The sequence below is a fragment of the Tursiops truncatus genome, chromosome 1 (assembly GCF_011762595.2).
Source record: "Tursiops truncatus isolate mTurTru1 chromosome 1, mTurTru1.mat.Y, whole genome shotgun sequence".
Taxonomy (NCBI): domain Eukaryota; kingdom Metazoa; phylum Chordata; class Mammalia; order Artiodactyla; family Delphinidae; genus Tursiops; species Tursiops truncatus.
Genome location: NC_047034.1, coordinates 156131148 through 156154078, shown reverse-complemented (window position 1 = coordinate 156154078; position 22931 = coordinate 156131148). Strand labels below are relative to the sequence as shown.

Here is a 22931-nt window from a genome sequence, read left to right as displayed (position 1 = left end):
GCTTCCCAGGAAAGTTCTGTTCTCTCTTTTGTTCCCCATCAATGTACCCATGAACAGGAGGCATCAGAAAACATGACAGCACAGAATTGAACAGTTTTCTGGAGCGGAAAGAACAGTGGCCCCTTAGGGAGAAGGAAACCAATATTTGCCCATATCGAAGAACAGCAGCCCTCCTGTTTATGGAGCACACGCTGTGTGCCAGGCATTGGGCTCTGGGCTTCCCTCTCTGGGGGAACCCTGGGGAACTGGAAGGCAGAAAGGGAACCGGACTAAACTAGGAGGAATTGGAAGACAGGCCTCTTCACCCCACCCGGGCCCCTTCAACCCACCCGGGCCCCTCCAGGAGGGCTCAGGTCCTCTGTCGCCACCCGGCGGGGCCGAATCCCCGTTCCCCCAGCTGGCCCAGACAACCCCGCTCTCCCCAGACCAAAAGCCTGGGCTCCGGCCTCTCCTCCCTCCACCCCGTCCCAGGCTCGGGCAGAGGTGGCTTCTTCTGGAGAGAGCAGCTGGCTCGAGTGCAGTTCTGCCGTTTTATTTTTCCTGGGATACTCAAGGGGATGTGGGAACAGCCACAGGTGTGGTGAGGGGAAGCCCCCATCTCCCCTCCCCAGCAGCTGGGAAAGGGGAGAGGCCCAGGCGCCCTGGTCCTGGGTTGGTCCAGCCACTGTGGTCCCTGGGCCCGGTGGGCTGAGGGCTGAGGGTAGAGCCCCTGGGAGGGTGGGGCGGGCTCCTAGGCGGGGTTCGGGAGTCTTCATAAAAAGCCACGAAGCTTGATTCCCCACGAAGCCCAGCCCCGCGGGGTGGGGGGGACGCAGAGCCCAGATGGGGGACCCGGCCCGGCCTGGCCCGTGGGGTAATGGCAGAGATGGTGCCCGTGGGGAGGAGGTGGGGACGAAGCGTCGGACCTGGAAGGTGGGGGGTCCCGGTGGGAGCGCAGGGCGGAGAGGCACGGCCCCCAGCCCAGCCCGGGCGCCTTCGCGTGGGGTCGGGAAGGTAAAAAACCCACGAGACCGTGACGGGCAGGAGGGGCCGGGGCGTGCGGTGCCGGCGGGGCGGGCGCACGGGGCAGCCCGCGTTCACAGTGACCTCGACGCTGGGTGTACAGTACGGGTAGAAAACCGCGGGCCCGGGGCCGGGCTGGGCGGGCCGGGCCGGTCACAGCCTGGTCTGGGCCTCGGGGATGTAGATCTCGATGCTGTCGGCGCTCTCGGTGGCCGAGCTGTGGCGGAAGGAGGCGGCGCGCTTGGCCGCCAGGAGCCGCTTGCGCGCTTCCTGCCGCTGCCGGTCCACCGAGTCCAGGGAGCGCTCCTTCACCGGCACGCCCCGGCCCCGCAAGGGCTTCTTTGGTATCGGCGGAGGGACCTTCTTCTCCTCCTGCCGGCAGAGGGGGCGGCACTTAGTTTGGGGGCGGGTCCCACCCGACTTCCCAACCGGCGCCCCCGCGGCCCGGAACGGTTAACAGCGCGCGCCTCTGACTCGTGAGAGAGGTTCTTGAGAGCGTGTGACGGCCCCCGAAGCCCCAGGGGTACTTGTTCTGCCGAGGTGAAACCCACATTTTTCATTTTTTAAAGAGATGGACTCGAGCGCCCCCTGGTGGAGCCGTTTTCCACAACTCGCATCAGAGCGTTCGCTCCCTCCTGGTCCAGAGGAGTGCAGTTCCCCCGACGCAGGCAAGGCAATGAGGGCTCACGTTCCAGGCTGCTGGGACCCATCACTGACAAGGTCTAGTGAGATGAGGGCTGAGGGGACCTTGAAGGTCCCCTCTGTGCCGAGGTCCAAGCTGAGGGCAGTCTGCCCTTCTGGAAGCTCTAGTTTGGCTCCCTCAAACGACAGCTGGTCCGAGGTGGCTGCAGCCACCAAAGGGTTCTTGCAGCTCAGGTAGTGATGAGCAGTGGGACCAAGCAGAGGGCAGTGACCAAGAGCAGGGTCAAAGAGGGTCACCATCACCTGTCCAGGACTACCTTTGCTGCCCAGGGTCTTTTCTCCTGCCTTCCTCCCCCCGCCCCCACCCACACTCTCTGGGGAAGGGCATTTTCCAGGGTCTGGACTCTTGGTTTGAAGGGACCTCCCCCCACCTTAGGCTCCAGGAGTTTCCAGCTGTTGGCCTTGAGTTGCTGTAGCTCCAGGAACTTGAGGGTAACATCCTCGATAGAGAGCTGCAAGAGGTCCCAGAAACCCGCCAGGTCCTGGAAGGTGGGCACGGGGAACGCAGTGGGGTCCTGCAGTGGAGGGAGACAGAGGGGAGGCAGTCAGTCGGCAGGGTCTGAGCCCCAGCTTGGACCAGAGAAAGCCCAACCCACCCTCATTGTCAGGAAGCTCAACCTGGGAGAGTGGGGAGGGGACTGGGAGGTAGGGAGACAAGACAAGACAAACACCTGGTCTCACTTCCAGGCGTACACACACTCCAGTCCCCTACCAGGTACACACACCTGATAGGCTCCGTGCCAATGGGCACTCACCATGCTTTGCTGACACAGCCGGAAGAACTGCTGAACCTTCTGGGACAGGAGAAGTTGTGTGCTGCCCACGGCACTGCGGATCTTCTCCAGGACTGGAGAGCAAAAGGAGATGCGGGGAGAGGAAAGATGCCTCTCCTTACCCAGCCTCCAGGAAGTCTGCCCTGAATGACTGACCCCTCTGTTATCTGGCACCGTCTATCCGTCTGTCTCCTCCGGCCCCCTCCCCATCCCATCCTCAAGGTCATAACAAGCAGCTCCTATCCCACTTCACCAAGAAGACTGTCTCCTCAGACACTGATGTTTCTTCTTTCACACGATCTACACGTCTTGACCGCTTATCCTCCTGTGTCCGCTTCCCTCCCATGTCAGAGAACAGATGGAAAGCAGTGCCAGCCTAGCCCAATAGCCTTAGCCAGGCACTAGGTCCGTGACCACTCACTGGCAGAACTTTGTCACTCCTCAGTATATGACTCCTTGGCTCACTGAGAATTACCAAATAATGTCATGTGCATGACTCTTGTCTGCTAGTCACTATCCCATCAAATTGGGGATTCTGCGGTTAAGACTGTGTCTCCCCTCAGACTGGACTTGCAGGGAAGGGCATGTCCTCCCTCGTGCAGGGCCCTGTCTCCCTGGCTGAATCTCCTTCTCCTAGGCCTCAGACATGAGCTGACACTGTGCACTGCCTCCCCCTCTGCCTGAAGTCCTGGTCTCACACCTGGATCAGACCTGGATTCCCACACCAGCCCCGATGGGAATAGGGTCCCCTCAATCCCCATGGACTTGGGCTGGCAGCCATCTCCTAGAAGGCCCAGCCCTTTCACCCGGTCACTTTCCCAGTCCTAGCTCCGACCTCTGAAGCTGCTCCCTGCTTCCTTCCGAGAGCTCCCAACATGCCCTACTGCCAATGGGAGCCACCAAGGTCTGGGGCCATACGACCAAACTGTGAGAAAGGCACAGTCAGGCCCAGCCAAAGGCCTCTCCTATCACATCGCGGTAGTGGCCGCCGCCGCCACGATGCCTCCGTGCCCGGGGTCCCCTCACTCACTCTCCTCCGGCAGTTCATAGTCCTCCGCCTCGCGCTCCATCTGCTGGCACCAGTGCTCCAGCTTCTCCACCTCCGCCCTCAGCATCTTGATGAACCACTCGCCATCCCGTGGGCTGGGGGACGTGCGGCCTGAGTCGGGGAGGCTACGTGAGCCGCGCTCCATCCAGGAGTCACGGCGCCCGGACCCGGGGCCGGGGGTAGGGGCAGGGGCGGGACCGGGCGACCCATCGGTGGCCGGCGGCTCATACGGCAGTGGGTAGCCCTCGCGGTAGGCCCACTGGCCCTGCGTGTGGACCGTGCGGAAGACTGAGTAGGTGGGGGCCCGGGGCCCGGGCTGGGGCTCAGAGGCGTGCCTCTGGAAGGAGCGTCCGAACTGCAGGGCCTTGTCTTCTGTGGCCACGGTGGCCAGGCCGGCCAGGCCCTCCAGCTCCAGGTCGGCCTGCACGCCGGCTGTCACACTGTTGGAGCGCTTGAACCTCGCCCGCCTGGTGAGAGAGCTGGCGGTTATCTCTGCCCCTGCCCAGTCTCATCCCAGCCCTCACCCGCACCCCAGGCCAAAAGGAAACCTACAAAGTGATGGACATTAATTCACGACCTTTAAATGTATCAGTCCTTGCCATGGGTCGGTACATAACATACCTACCTGTTGCACCGGTTCTGGACAGGGGTGATATTCAAAATATTTAACCACCTGTACTTCATGGGCAGAACAGATGCTGGCAGACACCAATCAGACGGACAAAGCCAAAGTGCTAGGGCATCACCCCGCAGAAGCTGGATTGTGGGCCAAAAGGGCCTGGGGAGGGTCCAGGGTGGTGGCTCTTTACCAATGAACACAGCATTATTTCAGCATTTTAACAAACAACGTGTCTTCGCTAGTTCATACCAGCTGTACGGGTATATCCTCAGTCCTATGGAGAGATGAATAAACTATAGCACAGAGAGGCCCACAGTCAGCCAGCTGGAAAACAGCGGAGCCAAGATCTGGACCCAGGGCTGCCACGCTCCACAGCCCAAGAACTTCCCACCACACCAGCTGCTAGAACATCAGGAAGAACTGCCTTAGAGCAGCTGGCGAGAAGGGGTGGGCTGCAGCTGGGAGGACTTCTCCTCTAGGGACCCCATGGCTCAGCACGGAGCCTGGCCAGACACAGTCAGCGGGTGCCAGTGGAGCTGAATTAAGTTGTTGGCAGGAATGACACACGGCCTGGAAATTTCTTGTCTTTGAGTTAATAATATGCAAATCTTATGCAAAACAGGACGTCAGTTGACCTTGTTCTCCCCCTCCCCACCGAGTTCAATCAGAGTGAGGGCTCTTTTCTATGAAGAAGTGCTCCCTGAGGCGCATGAGGTTGGGGTCAGATAATAGATAATACTTAAAGAAGAGAGAGTCAGGAGATGTGAGGGTGGCAGGGAGAGGTGAACAGACGTTTGAGGTCTGGAAATTCAAGGACCATGAAAGAAAAGCCCATGTGTCCTAAGCTACCTCCACCCTCATATGGTCAGAAGAGAGAGGGTTTTGGGGGGCCAGATTTAGGGGCTCCTCCTGCTTCCCAGAAGACTCCCCCACCCCCCACAACTTTAGCCTTCCTCATGCTGCCTGGGCCTTCTCTCCCTGCCTGCCTGCTTCCCTCCAGCTGGCGGGCTGCCTGCTGGGAGCCTGTTGCCATAGAAACCAGACCCAGAAGGATGCTGCAGGACCCAGGAAAGAGAGATGCACTCATGTGCAGTCCCCAGCCAGCCCTATGTCCCAACCCCCACCCAGAGAAAGAGAAAGCAGGAACATATCCGCATTGCCTCCCATGTGGTCTTCACCTTGACACCTGCCCTGGTCGGGGCTTGCATCTCTCTTTCCTTGACTATTGGATCAACCTCCTTTCGGACACTGCTGCCTCCACTCAGAAGAGCACAGAAGAAGAGCAGTGGATTGCGAGGCAGACCGGAGTTCTAACGCTGACCTTGTTGCTATGTGCCTTTGGGAGGTCACTCACCCTCCACCTGGGCCTCCACCTGGGCCATCTAGTACGTATATATGTATGTGTGTATATAAAATACACTATATGATATATATGAATATTATATATAAACACACACACACACATATGCTATAAAATGACAGGAATGAACCAGTGCCAATGCCAAGGTACCTCCTCTCTCTAAAATTATACTTTGCAGGTGGGGGATGAGTGAAATAGGTGAGGGGGATTAAGAAGGACAAATTTCCAGCTACAAAATAAATAAGTCACAGGGATGAAATGTACAGCATGAGTAATACAGTCAGGAATATCGTAGTAACTTTATACGGTGACAGATGGTAACTAGACTTACCGTGGTGGTCACTGAATGACGTACAGAAATATTGAATTTGTGCACCTGACACTACATAGTGTTGTAGGTCAATTACACTTCAATAAGAAATAATAATAAAATAATTTTTTGAATAAAATAAAATGAAATTATACCTTTTAAAAATTATACCTTGTAAAATTCTACCTATGCATATTTTAAGATCTGGGGCCCAACATTCTCTCACCAATCCACCCAGCACTGGAGTAGTCTTTCTAAAGCTGACCTCTGCCCAACCCATTCCCCTGCGCAAAACCCTTCCATTGCTCCCCATTGCCAACAAGATAAAGCCCAGGCTTCCTGTGCTAGCATTTACTCTGGATGCAGTCCTCTCTGGCCTCATCTCCCTTGAACCCTCCTTGCTCCCCAAGTAGATTATACTGGCCCTGACTTCAGCCTCTGCACGTGCTATTCCCCTGCCTGAAATGGCCTTCCTCCCCCTCACTGCCTGTTGGTTCCCTGCTCAAGCCCCCTCCTCTTCTGTGAGCCCCCTGACTGCCCCGAGGCCATCCTCGTACCATCCCTCCCTCAGCCGTCTTCTTGCATTTGGAGGCGGTCCCACGGTTTGGTTACCTTGCTCTGTTTCTGGTGAGAGTTTTGTACGTCTAACTGAACTGTCAGGGTGCCCTTTGGCTCCCTTTAAATATTTTTGTGCTTTGAGCTCGTTAGCCTCTGGCTCCTTCGGCGCTCCAGCAATTGCAAACCACACAGGTAAAGGTGGGGCTTGCCCCAATAAATACATTAGTGAAGATCTGCCTTCCCTATTTGCTTTTCTGTTACCCCCATGAAACATGGAGCTGTCCTTTGTCATCACTGGGTCTGTGCCTTTCACTGTCCTCTGAGGGGTCCTGAGAAGATCACACTGTATCTTTTTTTTTGGGCTGCGTTGGGTCTTCGTTGCTGCACGTGGGCTTTCTCTAGTTGCAGCGAGCAGGGGCTACTCTTCGTTGCAGTGCGCGGGCTTCTCATTGCAGTGGCTTCTCTTGTTGCGGAGCACGGGCTCTAGGTGCACAGGCTTCAGTAGTTGTGGCATGTGGGCTCAGTAGTTGTGGCTCATGGGCTCTAGAGCACAGGCTCAGTAGTTGTGGCGCACAGGCTTAGTTGCTCCGTGGCATGTGGGATCTTCCCGGACCAGGGCTCGAACCTGTGTCCCCTGCATTGGCAGGCAGATTCTTAACCACTGCGCCACCAGGGAAGCCCCACACTGTGTCTTGATGGAAGTAGGCCACGCAGTCTGGAACAGAAGCATGAATGCCCCAGGCTTCATGGTTCTCAAGTCAGTACCTCAAGTAGCTCTCTCACTGTGTCTACTTGAAGGAAGACCAAAGAAATTGAGGAGCTTATGGGATTACTGGAAACACAATCTTCACCAACACTTCCAGCCAGGAGCCAGAGCACAGCACAAGCAGGAATTGGTCATCTTTGTGCAAGTGGCATTTAAAACCAGCAGTGTGAGACAAGATCACCCAAGAAAAGAGAAATGGAACAAAGATGCAAAGCCCTGGGGAACACAGACATTTCAGGGGCCAGTGGAGACGGCAGAGCCCCAGGCATGTCTAAGCCAGAGAGGAAGAGGAGGAAAATCAAGAGAAAGTCACCTAAAGGCAGACAGGGGACCACAAAAGGATCAAATCCTCAAAAAAGGGTCTCAAGCAGGAATGAGCAGCCAACTGGAAAATGCAGCCAGTTGAGAATGAAAGGTGTCCATTGACTTGGCAATATGGAAGCCACTGGTGATCAGGGCAAGAGTCAGTTTGGTGGAGTATGGGGGCAGACGCAGATGGGAGGGGGTTGTCACGAGGTGGAGAAAACTAGGCAAGACAACTCTTCCAAAGGGCTTGGTTGAGAAGGAAGGAAGAAAGAAGACAATGTGCCTTTAAGGAAGGCATGATCTGGTTATTTGTCAATTGTATCTCCATAGAGCTTGAGGGGGAGAAAAAGGAGGGACATCTGGATGCTTCTCACATGCCATATCCCCAAGGGGTAGGAAGAATAATGGCCACCCAAAAAAGTCCACGTCCTAATTCCCAGAACCTATGAATATGTTACCTTCCACAGCAAAAAGGACTTTGCAAAAATGATTACGTCAAGGATCTTGAGACGAGATCCTGCAGTCTCCAGTTGTGTCCATTTTAATCAAAAGGGTCCTTATAAGTGAAAGAGGGAGGTAGGAAAGTCAGAATCAGAGAAGCAGATGGGACAATGGGATCAAGGTTGGAGGGATTGCCTGTGAGGACTCAACCCGCCGCTGCTGGCTTTGAAGACAGAAATGGGCTACAAGCCAAGGAATGCGGACAGCCTCTATAAACTGGGAAAGGTGAAAAAATGGATGCTTTCCAGAGACTCCAAAAGGGGTCAGTCCTGCCAACACCTTGATTTTAGCCTAGTGAAACCCAGTTCAGACTTCCAACCTCTAGAAATGTAAGATAATAAATATGGACTATTGGATGCCACTAAATTAGTGGCTATAATACTGTGCTGTAATCATACAGCAGCCGTAGGTAACTAATACAACCTGTAAAGAGAAGTCAACTCAAGCTAGAGAAGAGAGAGGCAGTAATCCAAGGACCAGATAGGAGGGGAACAAATAATAACCACTTCACATGAATCAATATGCTCGGCCCTCACATTAGTATCACCCCTACTCACAGACGAGAAAACTAAGGCTTAGAGAACCTAAGTGACTTCCTAAGACCAGACACTTATTAATTTAGTGCAGTCTGTCTGCAGAGGCCAGCTCTTAAACCATTACACTCCACTGCCTTCCTAGGACGGAGGGACAGGAGCAGCTTTAACCAGAAAGGCAGATGCCTCAACCCCTGAGGCAGGACTGCTGGAGGAGGCAAGGAAAGAGATGCAGTTGGAGGCTGGTCCGGCAGTGGAGAGGGGTCCCACCGATGACCTCAGTCGTTACAAAGAAGTAAGCAGGGAGGTCGTCTGCTGGAGATTTGGGGGTGAGAAGGCTGGGGGAGGGAATGAGAATGAATAGTTTTAAGGAAGGTAGGCTAGCAGAGTGGTTAAGCATGTATGCGCTGGAGCCAGAATGTCCGGGTCCAAAACCCAGCTCTATGGCTCGTGCCTCAGTTTCTTCATCTATAAATGAGAATGATAATAGTACCTACTCACAGGATTGTTATGAGATAATGTATCTAGGAAACTTAGAACAGCACGTGGCCTGCCCACTGCAAGTGTTAGCTGTGACATGGTGAGGCAGGAAGGTTTGTAGCTCACACTGAATAAAAAAGGGAGGTGGACAAGTAAAACAATGGGAGTGTAGCTCTGAGAACCCAGCCAGACCATTGTAGTTATTGATTATTATGATTGCTGTTGATCATTCCCATCTGTTCTCCCACAGCACTCTGAATAAAACCTTTTTTATACTCCATATCACATTGTATTGTAGTTAGTTATTTACATATCTGTCTCCCTTACTAAATTGGGCACTTCCTCAAATAAACGTTGGTTATTTGGTTGGTTGGTTGGAAGGGAGGATAGTAGAGATTACGAATCATCCCCCAACATCCATTCTCCTTTCTTCCTTAGTAAAAGAATCCCACGATTTTAAGCTAGACACAGGGCCCCTTCAAATAAAGATTCTTTTACCCATCTCCCTTGTAGCTAGGTGTAGCTATGTGGCTAAGTTCTAGCTCATAGGTTATAAGCAGAAGTAGTATGTGCAACTTTCAGAAAATGTCCTTAAAAGGAGAGGGCAGGCCCTTCTTTGTTCCCTTCTCCTCCCTGCTGACCATAATGTAGATATGATGGCTGGACCTCAAGCAGCCATTTTGGAACATGAGATGGAAGCCACGTGCTGAGGATGGAGGAGCAATAAGATAGAAGGAGGCTGGGTCTGACACTGCGGAGCACGTACCAGCCCTCAACTGACTCTCTGGACTTCTAAGCAAGAGAGAAATAAACTTCTATCATGTTTGAGTCACTGTCATTTGGGGGTATTCTGTAACTCACAGCCAAACCTAATCCTAACTCTAACTGATCCATTTTCAGGGTAGTGAAGTCCAAGGCTTATGTCCCTATTTAGTTTTGGATTTGGCAGTATCTGCTGCAGTCTTCACCAATCGCTGCAAACACAGGAGAGAAACTGGCTTCAGTTATGAATCATCACTAATTCATAACAATGCCTTTTACAATATTTTCTCCCCAAGCCTTTTAACACGGTTGAGGAGGCCTCCTCCCCTCAAGTCCTTTAGCGTGACAATGCTCACATTCCTGATGATTCTGGAAGTTATCATGGTTACTTCTGGGAGATGTTTCTCCTGTGATTCTCTAAGGGATAACACAAAAGGCTCTGGGAAGAAACTGGCTTATCCCATGAGACATACTGTCCAAGGAATGATCAACATCCAGGAGTTGTCAAGAAGTTTTGCCAGGAGTATTTGGCAGCAGGCTGGCGGGGGGTGGGAGGGAGAATGGGCGTGGACATTTCAGCAAGGCTCAGCCATTATAGCAGCTCCCTCTCTGAGAAAGCATCTAAGAGCTTAAACATATAATCAATCAGGAATCCCCAAGCCCACCACCGCAGGCTGGGGGCTGTGACAGTGATGCCGAGGTGGGGCTAGGGTGGGAGTTGAGGAAGAGTCATGACCATCCTGGAGTTGATGCTGAGGAATAGGGGCAGTGTCCACACCCCTGGCTTGTGGTCAGTCAGCAACTCGTTGCTTTTGCAGGACTGCTCTTGGAATCTAACTTCATGAGGATGGAAGCTTCCTGTTCTTTCTGCACATTCCCTTCCCAAGGTCCCAAAGCCGGAAATGATCATGAAGCTGAGGGAGGGGTGGACTTCCAACACAGAGTTCTCCAGGGAGCCCTGGTTGGGCACAAGGGGATCTAAGTAGGGTTGTCAGATAAAATACAGGACTCCCAGTTAAATTTTAATTTCAAATAAATAACAGATAATTTTTTTAGTATAAGTATGTCTCAAGTACTGTTTGGGAAGTACTTATACGAAAAATGATTCATTGCTTATCTGACAATCAAATTTAATTGGGTGGTATGGTGTTTTTACTTGTTTACTTTGTTTTGTTTCTGCTAAATCTGGAATTTAAGATAAGATCTTAGTGGCAGGGATCTAGAAGTGGAAGCTACAAGGGGATCCCATGATTAGTGAGAGAGGCAAAAATCACATGGTTTTGATGTTCTCAAAAGGCCCTAGGGACAGACTTCTCATGTCCATCAATGACATTTGATGCATTCTTTTATCATGGCCCACAGTGTGCTGGGTCCGGGAAGACAGGTGCTGTAGGATGCCCTGAGATGGGGGTGGTAACTGTTTCTTAATGATGCTCCCTCCCACCACAGGGCCTTAGCACCTGCTGGGCCTTCTGCCTGGAACACTCAGCTCCCACTTTCACTTTGTTAATTTTTGTTCCTCCCTCAGATCTCCACTCAAATGTCACATTCTCAGGAAATCCATGCCTGAGCCCTCTGCCTGGGTCAAAGGCCCCTATTACACACTCTCATAGTGTACACACCTCTCCTTTGTGGCTCCTTCTCAGCTGTACTTCTGCATCACTCAGGAGGTTCTTAGATTAACATGGCAGCAAGCTTCACAGGGCAGGGGCTGTGTCTGGCTCTGCTCACCTTTGTATCTTTGGTGCCCAGTACAGTACTTGACAGATAATAGGGTTATAATAAATGTCTGTGGACAGATGAATCTTAGGTGGAGGTGTGGTGGACATGGAACTGAAGGGGCACCAACCCCAACCCCTGTCTATTTCTAAGCCAAGTCACCACTGATGATGAGCAACAGAACGGACCCACAGACAACTCCCAGGTATAAAGGGCTATAAATCTGCACTCCTCACCCTATAGGTTAGCAGGGAACACCTGAAAGGCAGAAAAGGAGAAACTTTTCCTCCCCAGCAATTTTTTTAAACCAAAGTACAGAAAGAGAGAGAAATACTGGGACCAGTGAGACAGAAGCAAGGACAAGAGAGTCCAAGAAAATGGGGTGGCAGTGGGTGGGGGGCTAGGCCTGGATGTGTGCCTAGAAGGGCTGCTGGTATTCGTGGCTCACTTTTATGTACCAGCTGGGGCATGGTGTGCGGTAAGTCAGACTTAAAGTGCCAGGGACATAAGGGAGAGAAAGGACGGTGCAGGTGTATAACTAAGGATGCCTTCAGCAGACAAGCAAGGGAGCCTGGCCAGAAAGATGCGCCAGATTTCTTCTCTCCCCACCTGTCACCCCCTCTGGATTCCCAGTGTGATCACCTGTCCCAAGCAATCCAGTTCTTTAGACATTTATCCATAAACCTTCTCCTCTCCCCTGCCCACCCCTCCAAACCTCCCCAAGCACCTACACAAGACCAAGGAAGACCTCATTCTCTGCCTGTCCCCACCCTTCCCTGACTTCACTCCAAACGCTTCCAAAATTGGTCCCACTTCTCTCTGTAACTGCTGCTGACGACTGATCCATGTAGTGGACTGGACTAACTTAGGAAGTGCCCACCCACCCCACCCCCATACCTATAGAAATGCTGGATCAAATAGAGCCCAAAAGATGGTTTTGCTACAATGCCAAGCTTGAAAGCAGGAAAGAGACATCTTCAGGTATCAGAAACAAAAAGGAAATTCAAAACCTTAGTGGTGAAAGGGAACCGAAGCCAATGAGCCACAGGACTATGGGCCAGATATATCCTAGAGGCTAGATGGTAACGCCCAGGGAGGATTAAAGGAGAGACCCCAAGCCTCTGCATCCTGCGGACCTGGAAGGAGATCCCACGCATAAAGCCAGCAGCCAAAAAAAAAAGGTGGTTTCATTTACAAATGTGGACTAGAAAATTCATGTCATGATTCAGGTATGTGGCCTGGAAGTAGGATGCTGAGAAATCAGAATATTAAGGCTGCTCTGGTTGTGGGTACGGGGTTTGAATGAGTAGTACCAGTGAAATACAGAAACCTCAAGCTGAGATATTAACTCTAAAACTGGTCCCAAGCTCAAGCAATGCTTGAGCATAAAGGAAATTGAACCCAGGAGGAAGCAGTGGGCAGTAACAAGCAATAGTGAACACATAAATTGTTAAAACATGTTTGTAAATCCAAACTATTAAACCATAAAAGATATAACAACAACAGATTCTTTAAAGGGTTTTAAAGGCAGGGTTTTTTAAAGAGGTATAATCAAAATACTAGATAAATATAACATGGAATGGGAGAAAATATTTGCAAAAGAAGCAACTGACAAAGGATTAATCTCCAAAATATACAAGCAGCTCATGCAGCTCAGTAGCAAAAAAACAAACAACGCAATCCAAAAATGGGCAGAAGACCTAAAAGACATTTCTCCAAAGAAGATATACAGATTGCCAACAAATACATGAAAGGATGCTCAACATCACTAATCATTAGAGAAATGCAAATCAAAACTACAATGAGGTATCACCTCAAACAGGTCAGAATGGCCATCATCAAAAAATCTACAAACGATAAATGCTGAAGAGGGTGTGGAGAAAAGGGAACCCTCTGGCACTGCTGGTGGGAATGTAAATTGATACAGCCACTATGGAGAACAGTGTGGAGGTTCCTTAAAAAACTAAAAATAGAACTACCATATAACCCAGCAATCCCACTACTGGGCATATACCCCGAGAAAACCATAATTCAAAATGAGACGTGTACTACTATGTTCATTGCAGCTCTATTTACAATAGCCAGGACATGGAAGCAACCTAAGTGTCCATCATCGGACGAATGGATGAAGAAGATGTGGCACGTGTATACAATGGAATATTACTCAGCCATAAAAAGAAACAAAATTGAGTTATTTGTAGTGAGGTGGATGGACCTAGAGTCTGTCATACAGAGTGAAGTAAGTCAGAAAGAGAAAAACAAATACCGTATGCTAACACATATATATGGAATCTAAAAAAAAAAAATGGTTCTGAAGAACCTAGGGGCAGGATAGGAATAAAGACGCAGACATAGAGAATGGACATAGAGAACGGGGAGTGGGAAGGGTAAGCTGGGATGAAGTGAGAGAGTGGCATGGACATATATACACTACCAAATGTAAAACAGATAGCTAGGGGGAAGCAGCCACATAGCACAGGCAGATCAGCTCGGTGCTTTGTGACCACCTAGAGGGGTGGGATAGGGAGGGTAGGAGTGAGACGCAAGAGGAAGGGGATATGGGGATGTATGTATACATATAGCTGATTCACTTTGTTATACACCAGAAACTAACACAACATTGTAAAGCAATTATACTCCAATAAAGATGTTAAAAAAAAAAGTGCTGACTCAGGGCTGGAAGGCATGGGAAACACTGGCTCTGCCCTGAAGGAGGAGGAAGCTGCCTGTTGCCAGACACACCTGATGGCTTTCACACTTTGATGGCCCTTGAGATTGCTTTGTAGAATCACTCTTTTTTTTTACCAATAAAGGAAGAATTTAAAACATATATATATATATATATATATATATATAAAACATGGAAAATGGGAGGAGGGAGTTAAGAAGGAAATTAAAGTATACCAAGGTTCTTGTTTTGTGCCTATTTCAGGATAGAAGTACTAACTAATTTTAGACTTTATCAGAGACATATGAAATTAAGTATATTTGTTTAAAATTTGAGGGAAATCACTACTAAAACGTAAACTTCCAAAGCAGTGGAGGGATGGAGGGAACAAGAGAAATAAAGTCACCTTGATCGGTTCAATAGAGGACAGAAAAGTAGGGGAGGAGGAAAGCAAAGAAAAAGCGTGTCCAGGGCTTCCCTGGTGGCGCAGTGGTTGAGAGTCCGCCTGCTGATGCAGGGGACACGGGTTCGTGCCCCGGTCTGGGAAGATCCCACATGCCGTGGAGTGGCTGGGCCCGTGAGCCATGGCCGCTGAGCCTGCGCATCCGGAGCCTGTGCTCCGCAATGGGAGAGGCCACAACAGTGAGAGGCCCGCGTACCGCAAAAAAGAAAAAAAAAAAAAAAAAAAAAGCGTGTCCAGTAGAAAATTTTTAAAGAGATGATAGAAATAAGGCCAAATAAATCAGTAATCAAAAAATCTATAAATGGATTAAATAGGTCTACTTACCTCTATTAAATAGGTCTACTTAATGGATTAAGTGGATTTAATAGGATTAAAATATATAAATGGATTAAATAGGTCTACTTTACTTAATTTTAGGAGTTTAGCACAACCTTAATGCCTGAACTGAAAACAATAAAACAATAAAAAAGCATGTCCAGTAGAAAATTTTTAAAGAGATGATAGAAATAAGGCCAAATAAATCAGTAATCAAAAAATATATAAATGGATTAAATAGGTCTACTTAACTCTAGCTCCATACTGCTTACAAGCAACATATGTAAAACATAAGGCTATGGAAGGCTGAAAGACAAAGGATGGAAGAAGATATAATGGAAAATTAATCAAAAGAAAGCAGACGTAGCAATAAAATCAGGCAAAATCAACTTCAAGGCAAAAACCAATAGTAAGGATGAAAAGCATCCTATTTAATGATAAAAGGGCCAACCCACCAAGAAGACACAACAATCATAAGCCTGAATGCTAAATAGCATTCTCTCAAATTAAGAAAAAATTGATAAAATTCCCAGGGAAAATGACACATTCACAATCATGGTGAGACATTTTTAAAACACCTCACTCAGAACTCTTAGATCAGACATCCAAAAAATATCAAAGATAAACATTTGAAAAATGCAATTTATAAGTCTGACCATATATATGCTATGTGTATATGATGAAGGAAGCCTTGACAAATTCTAAGGAATAAATATCATACAGAATGCATTCCATGACCACAATATAGCAAATCTAGAAATCAGAAGTGAAAAGGAGCCCCTCAAACCAAAAAATACATTTCGAAACTAAAAAAAATTAAAAAATAAAAAATTCTTCTAAATAATTTACAAGTTAAAAAGTAAGTTATGATAAACTTCCTAAAGGAAGTTAGTTACAAACTATTTATAACTGAACGATGAAAACACTGCACCCCAAAACGTATGAGATACAGATACAGCAGTGTAGTTAGAAGGGAATTTATAGCCTTAAAAACATGTTAGAAAATAAGAAATAGTGTTCAAGAAGCTGAATAAAATCAAATATGGTAGAAGAAAGAAAATAACAGAGAAGTAGTAGAAGAAAGGAAATATTAAAGCTAAAAGAGAAACAATAGAGATGCTCACCCAAACCAAAAGCTAGTTTTTTTAAGACTAATAAAATATAATTTTAAAAATATATTAAAATGATAAAATATACAAACCTTGAGCAAAATGAATCAAAAAAGAGAGGTAGGGTATAAGCATGTGGTATTAGGAATAAAAAGGGGGGCATAACCTATAAATATAATAAAAATGTGTAAAATTATAATACCATGAGAAAGAATATTTGTACCAAAAATTTTGAAAACTGTCAATTTTTGTTAAATGGTCCATTTTTTAGAAAAATATAAATCATCAAAATTGACTGAAGAAGAAAAATAAAACCATAATAGATCAATAACCATGAAATAAACTGAAGCTGTAGTTCAAAGAGTTTCTCTTATCCCAAAAAGGCCCAGATAGTTTTATAGGCAACCTTTACCAAACCTTAAGGAATAGATAATTCCTACTTTACACAAATCGTTTCAAAGAACAGAACAGAGAGAATGTTACCAAACTCATTTTAGGAGTTTAGCATAACCTTAATGCCTGAACTGAATAACAACAATAAAAACAAAATTGTAGGCCGATATCACTTATGAACATAAATATAAAAATCTTAAATAAAATAACAGCTATTCAAAAATCCAGGAACCTATATGAAAATAATACAGCAAGACTGTGACAAAAACTGTTAGAGTTCCATTTCCCATTCTTCTCTTTGTGTTTAGCCATAAGAACCCTGATTTTCAGCTCTGCTCATTGCACATTGCTTCCCAATAAGAGACTATTCCACAGCACCTCCCTTGAAGCTAGATGCCACCACGGAATGAGTTTTTAGCCAGTATGATGTGGGAAAGTGTTGTGTGTAACTTTCAGGAAATCTTTTTTTTTCTTTTTTTTTTTTTTTTTTTTTTGCCTCACCGAGCAGCTTGCGGGATCTTAGTTCCCCGACCAGGGATTGAACCTGGGCCATGGCAGTGAAAGTGCCAAGCCCTAGACCATTGGACTGCCAGGGAATTCCCGCCGGAAGTCTTTCTAAAAGGAAGAACTGCATCCTTCTCTCTCTCTCCTTGGTGCTGCTCAGAATGCAGACAGGATGGCTGGGGCTTGAGCACCAGCTCCTTGGTTATGAGTCATATACAAAGGGTAGAAGATCAGCAAGACAGGAGGAGCTGGGGTCCTGACACTGAACTTCTACATCCAGCCTTTTTCTTTTTTCTTGGTGAGAGAGAAATATACTGAAGTCACTATTGAGACCCTGTTACAGCCAAACTTAATCCAAACTGATAATGGGATCAAGTGGGATTTATCCCAGGAATGAAAGAATGGGTCAACATGGAAAATCTATTAATATAATTCACCACATTACAGATGAAAGTATTAAATCTATGATCATCTAGGTAGATTCTGGAAAAGCACTCAATAAAATTCCACTCTCATTTTTTATTAAAAAATAAAAATTAAAAGCTCTTAGCCAACTAGGACTAGAAGGGAATTTCCTTGACCTGATCAATAGTATCCAACAAAATCTGTTGCAGGGCTTCCCTGGTGGCGCAGTGGTTGAGAGTCCGCCTGCCGATGCAGGGGACACGGGTTTGTGCGCCGGTCCGGGGGGATCCCACATGCCGCGGAGCGGCTGGGCCTGTGAGCCATGGCCGCTGAGCCTGCGCGTCCGGAGCCTGTGCTCCACAATGGGAGAAGCCACAACAGTGAGAGGCCCACGTACCGCAAAAAAAAAAAAAAAAAAAAAATCTGTTGCAAACATCATCACACTTATAACTGGGCCTTAGAAGATATTCACTAATGTCAGGAAGGACATAAGAGTGCTACACTCAACAGTAAACTAGAAGTCCTCTTCAATGCACTATTACAAGGGAAAGAAATTATAAAAATACAGATTTAAAAGAAATATCCTCATCTGCAGAAAATATAACTGACTATATAGAAAACCCAGCGTGATTTTCAGACAAACTTTGGGTCCTAATAAGAGAGAGCAGCAAGGCTGCTGAATACAAAATCAACATATAAAACTTAATAGTGTTCCCAGACACTGGTACTGCCCAACAGGAAAAAAAAAAAAAGATCCCCAACAGAAGATTGTCCATAATGCCTTTCTTCTGGATCATGAAAAAAACCTGCTTTCTACCTCTCCATACCCACCATTACTTCCCTGAAATTCATTCTCCACTCAGCAGCTAGTGATCTTTGGTAAACATAAATTAGATCATACCACACTCCTTCTTTAACCTTTTAAGGGCTACTCATTAATTAGAATTAAATTCTAGTTCTTTATCATGCCCATGCTGTACATGACCTGGCCCCCACCTATTCTCCAATCTACTCCCTCACCATTGTCCTGTCCTGTTCCACACCAGCCACATGAATTTTCTTTCAGTTCCCAATGCATGTCAAACTCTTTCCTCTCCCAGTGCCTTCACATATGCTATTCCCTCCTCCTGGAATGCTTCCTCCCCCGACCATCACCTGAGTGTTCCTAGTCAACCCTCAAGTCTCAGTTTAAATGTCACCTGCTTAACCTAAATAAAGTTCCTTCTCTCTTAGTGCCTGCTTTTTTCTTTCATATTCCCACCATAATTGTAATAATATCACATTACCTATTATACCACAGTGTGTAATCATATTTTTACTCATGGTTTGTTTATTCATTGCCTTGACTCCCTTCTAGGCCATAACTTCTACAAAGGTAAGAGTCATGTCTTCCACATTTCCCTGAGCATTTAACAGGCGCTGTCATATGCTTATGACATAATAAGTGTTAATAATACTTATTAACAGATGCTTAATAAGTATTTTCTGAATGAATCAATCCACAAATGAATGACAGAGGTTACTGACATAGTCTGAGTCTCAGTAGAATGCCTGCTGCACTCTTCCCAGGATTCAGGCTTGTTAGGAGGAATGGGGGGACCCCCAGGGGTCTATATGGATGAGGGACCAAGAAGCCCCATGAGGGAGCAAATGGGGGCACATGGGCTTGGTTTCTGGTCCATGGGCAGCATCAGAGCTGGGGGCAGTGGTCTGAACACAGAGCTGCACCCAGCCATGACTCCTACCCCACCTCTCAAGAACTCAAGTCATAGACTTGCAGAATTGGCTTTACCGTAAAGCGCTACTTTTCTGTGATCTTTGTGGAATATTAAGAATTTGGAAGACGGTAGCTTTCAGTAATAACGGGGGCAACAAGGGCGCCTTTTTGCCGCACCCGATGGAGGCATTTACAGCTTCAGGAGCATATGGAGCTGCAGGGAGCTAGCGTGAGAGTAGAGAAAAGTGATGAATCCCCACAGGAACCCCAAGAAGTCTTGATCAGGCACACACACACACACACACACACACACACACACAAGATGCTCCCAGGGGTTCCCAAAAATAGTTGGGGGAATTTAGGGAAGGTCTAAAACCCAACAATGGCAACCGGGAACAGAGCTGTGAGGGACTGCTTCTGGCACTCTACTTTTATTCCTTCAAGGGGTATGGCCTGGGCAACACAGATTACCATGAAACTCTTACAGCCAGCCCCAGGCAGGTTCCCAGATACCACACTTAGGGCCACTGGACTGGGAGCACTGCAGCCCAGAGGGCGGATGGGCCACTGTGACGCTGCCACATGGCCATTAGAGAAAGCATCTTCCCATAGGAAGCCAACAACAGAGGGATTCCTCCCAGTATTCCCTCCAGAGTTCTCAGTGCAAATTTTTCAGTTTGAAATTAAGGAAACACTGTTTCTGAGGCCACCTAATGCCAGAATAGTGGCATACCCCCAACTGGTTAAATGCTTGTATGAGCCGAGTGGGGAGGAGTATTATATCTGCCCGGGGCCCCTGAGAGGCAATCTTCATGTTTGTTTGTTTCTTTTGGGGTTCACATACTTGTACACCACAGGAAGTAACGAGGGATTGGAAAAATCCTGTTATCCCCTCTAAAGGACAATTGCTAGAGGCCTGCTTTGCACCTACCTGCTACTTCTCCCTACTACCCTGTTCCCGGGACCACTGTATTCTCCTGTCCACTTCACAGCACCTGGGACAGGTATGGGTACAAGGAGAATTCACTTTAGACTGCCCTGGTGACACCTCCATGGAGAGCCTCTGTGGCTGCTCTGACACCTCCCCATTCAAAGGGCTTGTTCTCAGGACCAGGAAGAGAGGGTGTGCAGGGAGCCCAGGCCAGTGAGGTCGTTATGCATCCCTCTCTCCTCTTCTCCACCCCACCCCCAGCAAAGCCTGAGATATCCCCACTCGGACCCACCTCTTGTCTTCTTCCACCTGTACACCGATGGAGTGGAACTCTCTTCGACTCCTGTTCTCCGTGTCCGAGTCTGAGATAGTCTCCACCTGGTGGCAGGATTGGGAAGTCAGTGGCCAGGGCTAGACCGAGAGATGCAAGTCCTTCCCAGGGAGAAGGGCAAGCGATGCCTGAGCCCCAAGCCAGCTGGCAAATCCTGAAAAGACAATCTGCCTGAACAAGACGAGAGACCCAGGAGGTTAGATGCATCAAGGTGCCAACCTCTGGGCACCGCTCTCCGCTCGCCAGGGGTGATGGTGCCAGGATGAGGGACAAGGATGTGGGCTGGGACTGTCTGGAGCAGCCCCGTCGATGATCAAGCTAAGAGTAAGCGAGGAAAAGGTCTATATCCAGAAGGGCCCACTGACCCCCTCAATCCATCCTCAACCGGACGGGGCCTGAACTTCCTCGGCGCCTCCTCCTTCCATACCTGCACCCCGATGGACGGCCGCCACTTCCGCTGCCGCGCCAGGCTCCGCAGCTCCTCCCTGCCTGGAATGGTCTTGATGATGAGTGTGGGGGGCTTGGGGCTGGCCCGGGGTGACACCGGCGCCAACTCCAAGGTGCGCGCGCCCATGGCCGGGCCGTCCAGCCCGTCGGCGGAGCTGCAGCGCCGGGCTGGCCCCTCCGCCGCGGTGAAGCTCTCATGGGCGGAGTCGGTGCTGCTCTGGGCGGTGATGGAGATGCGGGGCGGGGCCTGGCTTCCCGGTGGGATGGGGGGCGGGGCCTTTCTGAAGTTGAAGGCTGTGGCCAGGGAAAGCAAAGACACATAGGGTGAGAAACACGTCCTGACAGGTGTCTGCCACTCCCCACACCCACGCGGTACCACGGGACCCAGCAGCCACGTGTACTCCACGTGCTGCTACCTACAGAACCACGGATCCTTCTCCCCATCATCCGACCCAGAGAGGCAAGCGATCTGCCCAAGGTCACACAGCAGAGCCGTGACCAGGGCCAGAACCGGACCCAGATCGCTCTCCAACCTAGGGCCGGGCCAGGGACAGAGGGGGCGTACTCACAGGAGCCGGGCCTCCCTGAGACAGAGGCAGGGGTAGAAAGGAGGGGCAGGCAGTCATCGTCTTGAGAGCAGCCGGCCTGGATGGCCCGGAGGTAGCTGTGGCTCCGCATGCGGAAACAGCCGGGAAGGTCCAGGGCGTCCACGGCCTGGGACTCCAGCTCCCCAAACACGGACCCGCACACGGCCTCCAGCTGCTGGTTCAGCTCCTCGCTGAGCTGGGTACAGGAGCCAGAAGGACAGTTACCGTGGTGCTGAGATGGGATGGGGGCGTCTCTGAGGCACTTTGCCTTAGGAATATATCTAGTTCTGCAGAAGCTGTGTCTCTGTATGACTCTTAACGCCTTTGGACTAAAAGAAACCCTCACCCCCTGCAAAGAAAGACGGAGGCACCTCTGCCCTGTGCTGCTCGCCAGGCCTGCTTTGGGACCAGCCTTGGGGTCTAATCTTTCCTCTAAATACTCCTCCCTCGACCCCCGCCCCATGCCTCTCCCAGATGCCTAGCTCGGGTGCCTCCAGACCACCCCATCTTCCTCTCCACCTGTCCCAGCCCTTCACGTTTCTCTCACTTGACCCTGGGGGGAGAGGACCAGAGAGCTGACAGCCACCCTCCTGCCAAGTATGGGGATGGGGTACTGTAGGGAAGGACAACTTTTATTTTATTATTTATGACCAACTGCATTACAAAAATGATGGAAAGCAACCTATAGAGATAAAATGATGTGGCAGGAAGGAAATTAATGGGTACATAACAGAGCAAAAATTATCATCCTTCAAGTGTTCCAAGCCCTCCCCCACCTTCTGCCCACTAACTAGGGTTCTGGTTCAGCCTGCCGGTTCCTTCCCTGCCCTCATCCTCTGAGGAAAGTTCAGCCACTGCTGATTGAGGTTCTTGGTTTTGGTTTTGATATTTTGTGATGCAGAACCCGTGGTGTTTAAAAAAAATTGAAGCAACTAAGAAAAAGCAAAACAAAAATTTTGTTCATGGAAGCATGTCACATAACACTCCACTAAGACTAAATATACCAGCGGCTGTAGCTTCATTTGCTTTATATGAGAAAACTGACACAAAGAAAATATAAAGTTAGGGAAGGAGGTGGTTCAGTGGTCAGCTCAACACCCAGAGCACAGGATGGTTGCACATTTGACCCTGAGCTTCAGAGCACCCATAGCTTCAAGGAGTATAGCTTCTGGGTTGCCCACATGGGCTATGTTGTGAGACTCAACTGGACTCAAGTGCTGGCTCTGCTAATTCCTAGCAGTGTGGCCTGGGAACATTAAAGTTTTGGGCCTCTGTTTAATCACCTGTCAAATGGGAATGATAATGGTACCATCTTCATAGGGCGATTTAGGAAACTCAGAGAAAAACAAGGGAGGCACTTGGTGCAGGTAAGCCCTCAGTCAGTGCCACAGGATGGTCTCAGGGCCTACCTGGTAGACACAGGCCACCACTCATGACAATCACACTATTCTTGTCACTGAGTCCAAGAGAAATTCCCCCATGGGTGATTATGTAGAGGCCACTGGAGGAAGTCATGGACAAGGTCCTCAGTAGCATCCACATGGTGAATGTGACAGCAAGTATCCCATGGTTGCATCTTGTGACCTCCCAGGAAAGATTCATGGCATCATATTTATGTACAG

The 22931-nt window shown here is 48.8% G+C and overlaps 1 protein-coding gene and 1 long non-coding RNA gene across 3 annotated transcripts in view; one reads left to right on the top strand and one right to left on the bottom strand.

Annotated features, from left to right (window-relative positions):
• Positions 1-389: 389 nt before the first annotated feature.
• Positions 390-22931, bottom strand: part of DLGAP3 (DLG associated protein 3) — a 38561-nt gene continuing 16019 nt past the window's right edge. Inside the window, exons 4-10 of the mRNA XM_033854886.2 lie at positions 21292-21505; positions 20703-21016; positions 20237-20322; positions 3508-3992; positions 2460-2551; positions 2076-2219; positions 390-1374 (exon numbers count right to left, since the gene is read on the bottom strand). Coding sequence (XP_033710777.1) covers positions 1156-1374; positions 2076-2219; positions 2460-2551; positions 3508-3992; positions 20237-20322; positions 20703-21016; positions 21292-21505 — 1554 coding nt within the window. The 3' untranslated portion in view covers positions 390-1155. The remainder of the gene's footprint in view (positions 1375-2075; positions 2220-2459; positions 2552-3507; positions 3993-20236; positions 20323-20702; positions 21017-21291; positions 21506-22931) is intronic.
• Positions 1215-2569, top strand: LOC141276490 (uncharacterized). 2 transcript variants are annotated; one of them, XR_012326119.1, is made up of 4 exons: positions 1215-1346; positions 1572-1670; positions 2081-2193; positions 2409-2569. It is a non-coding gene; the product is annotated as an uncharacterized lncRNA (long non-coding RNA). The 2 variants fall into 2 exon arrangements; XR_012326117.1 differs by having other exon boundaries at positions 2392-2569.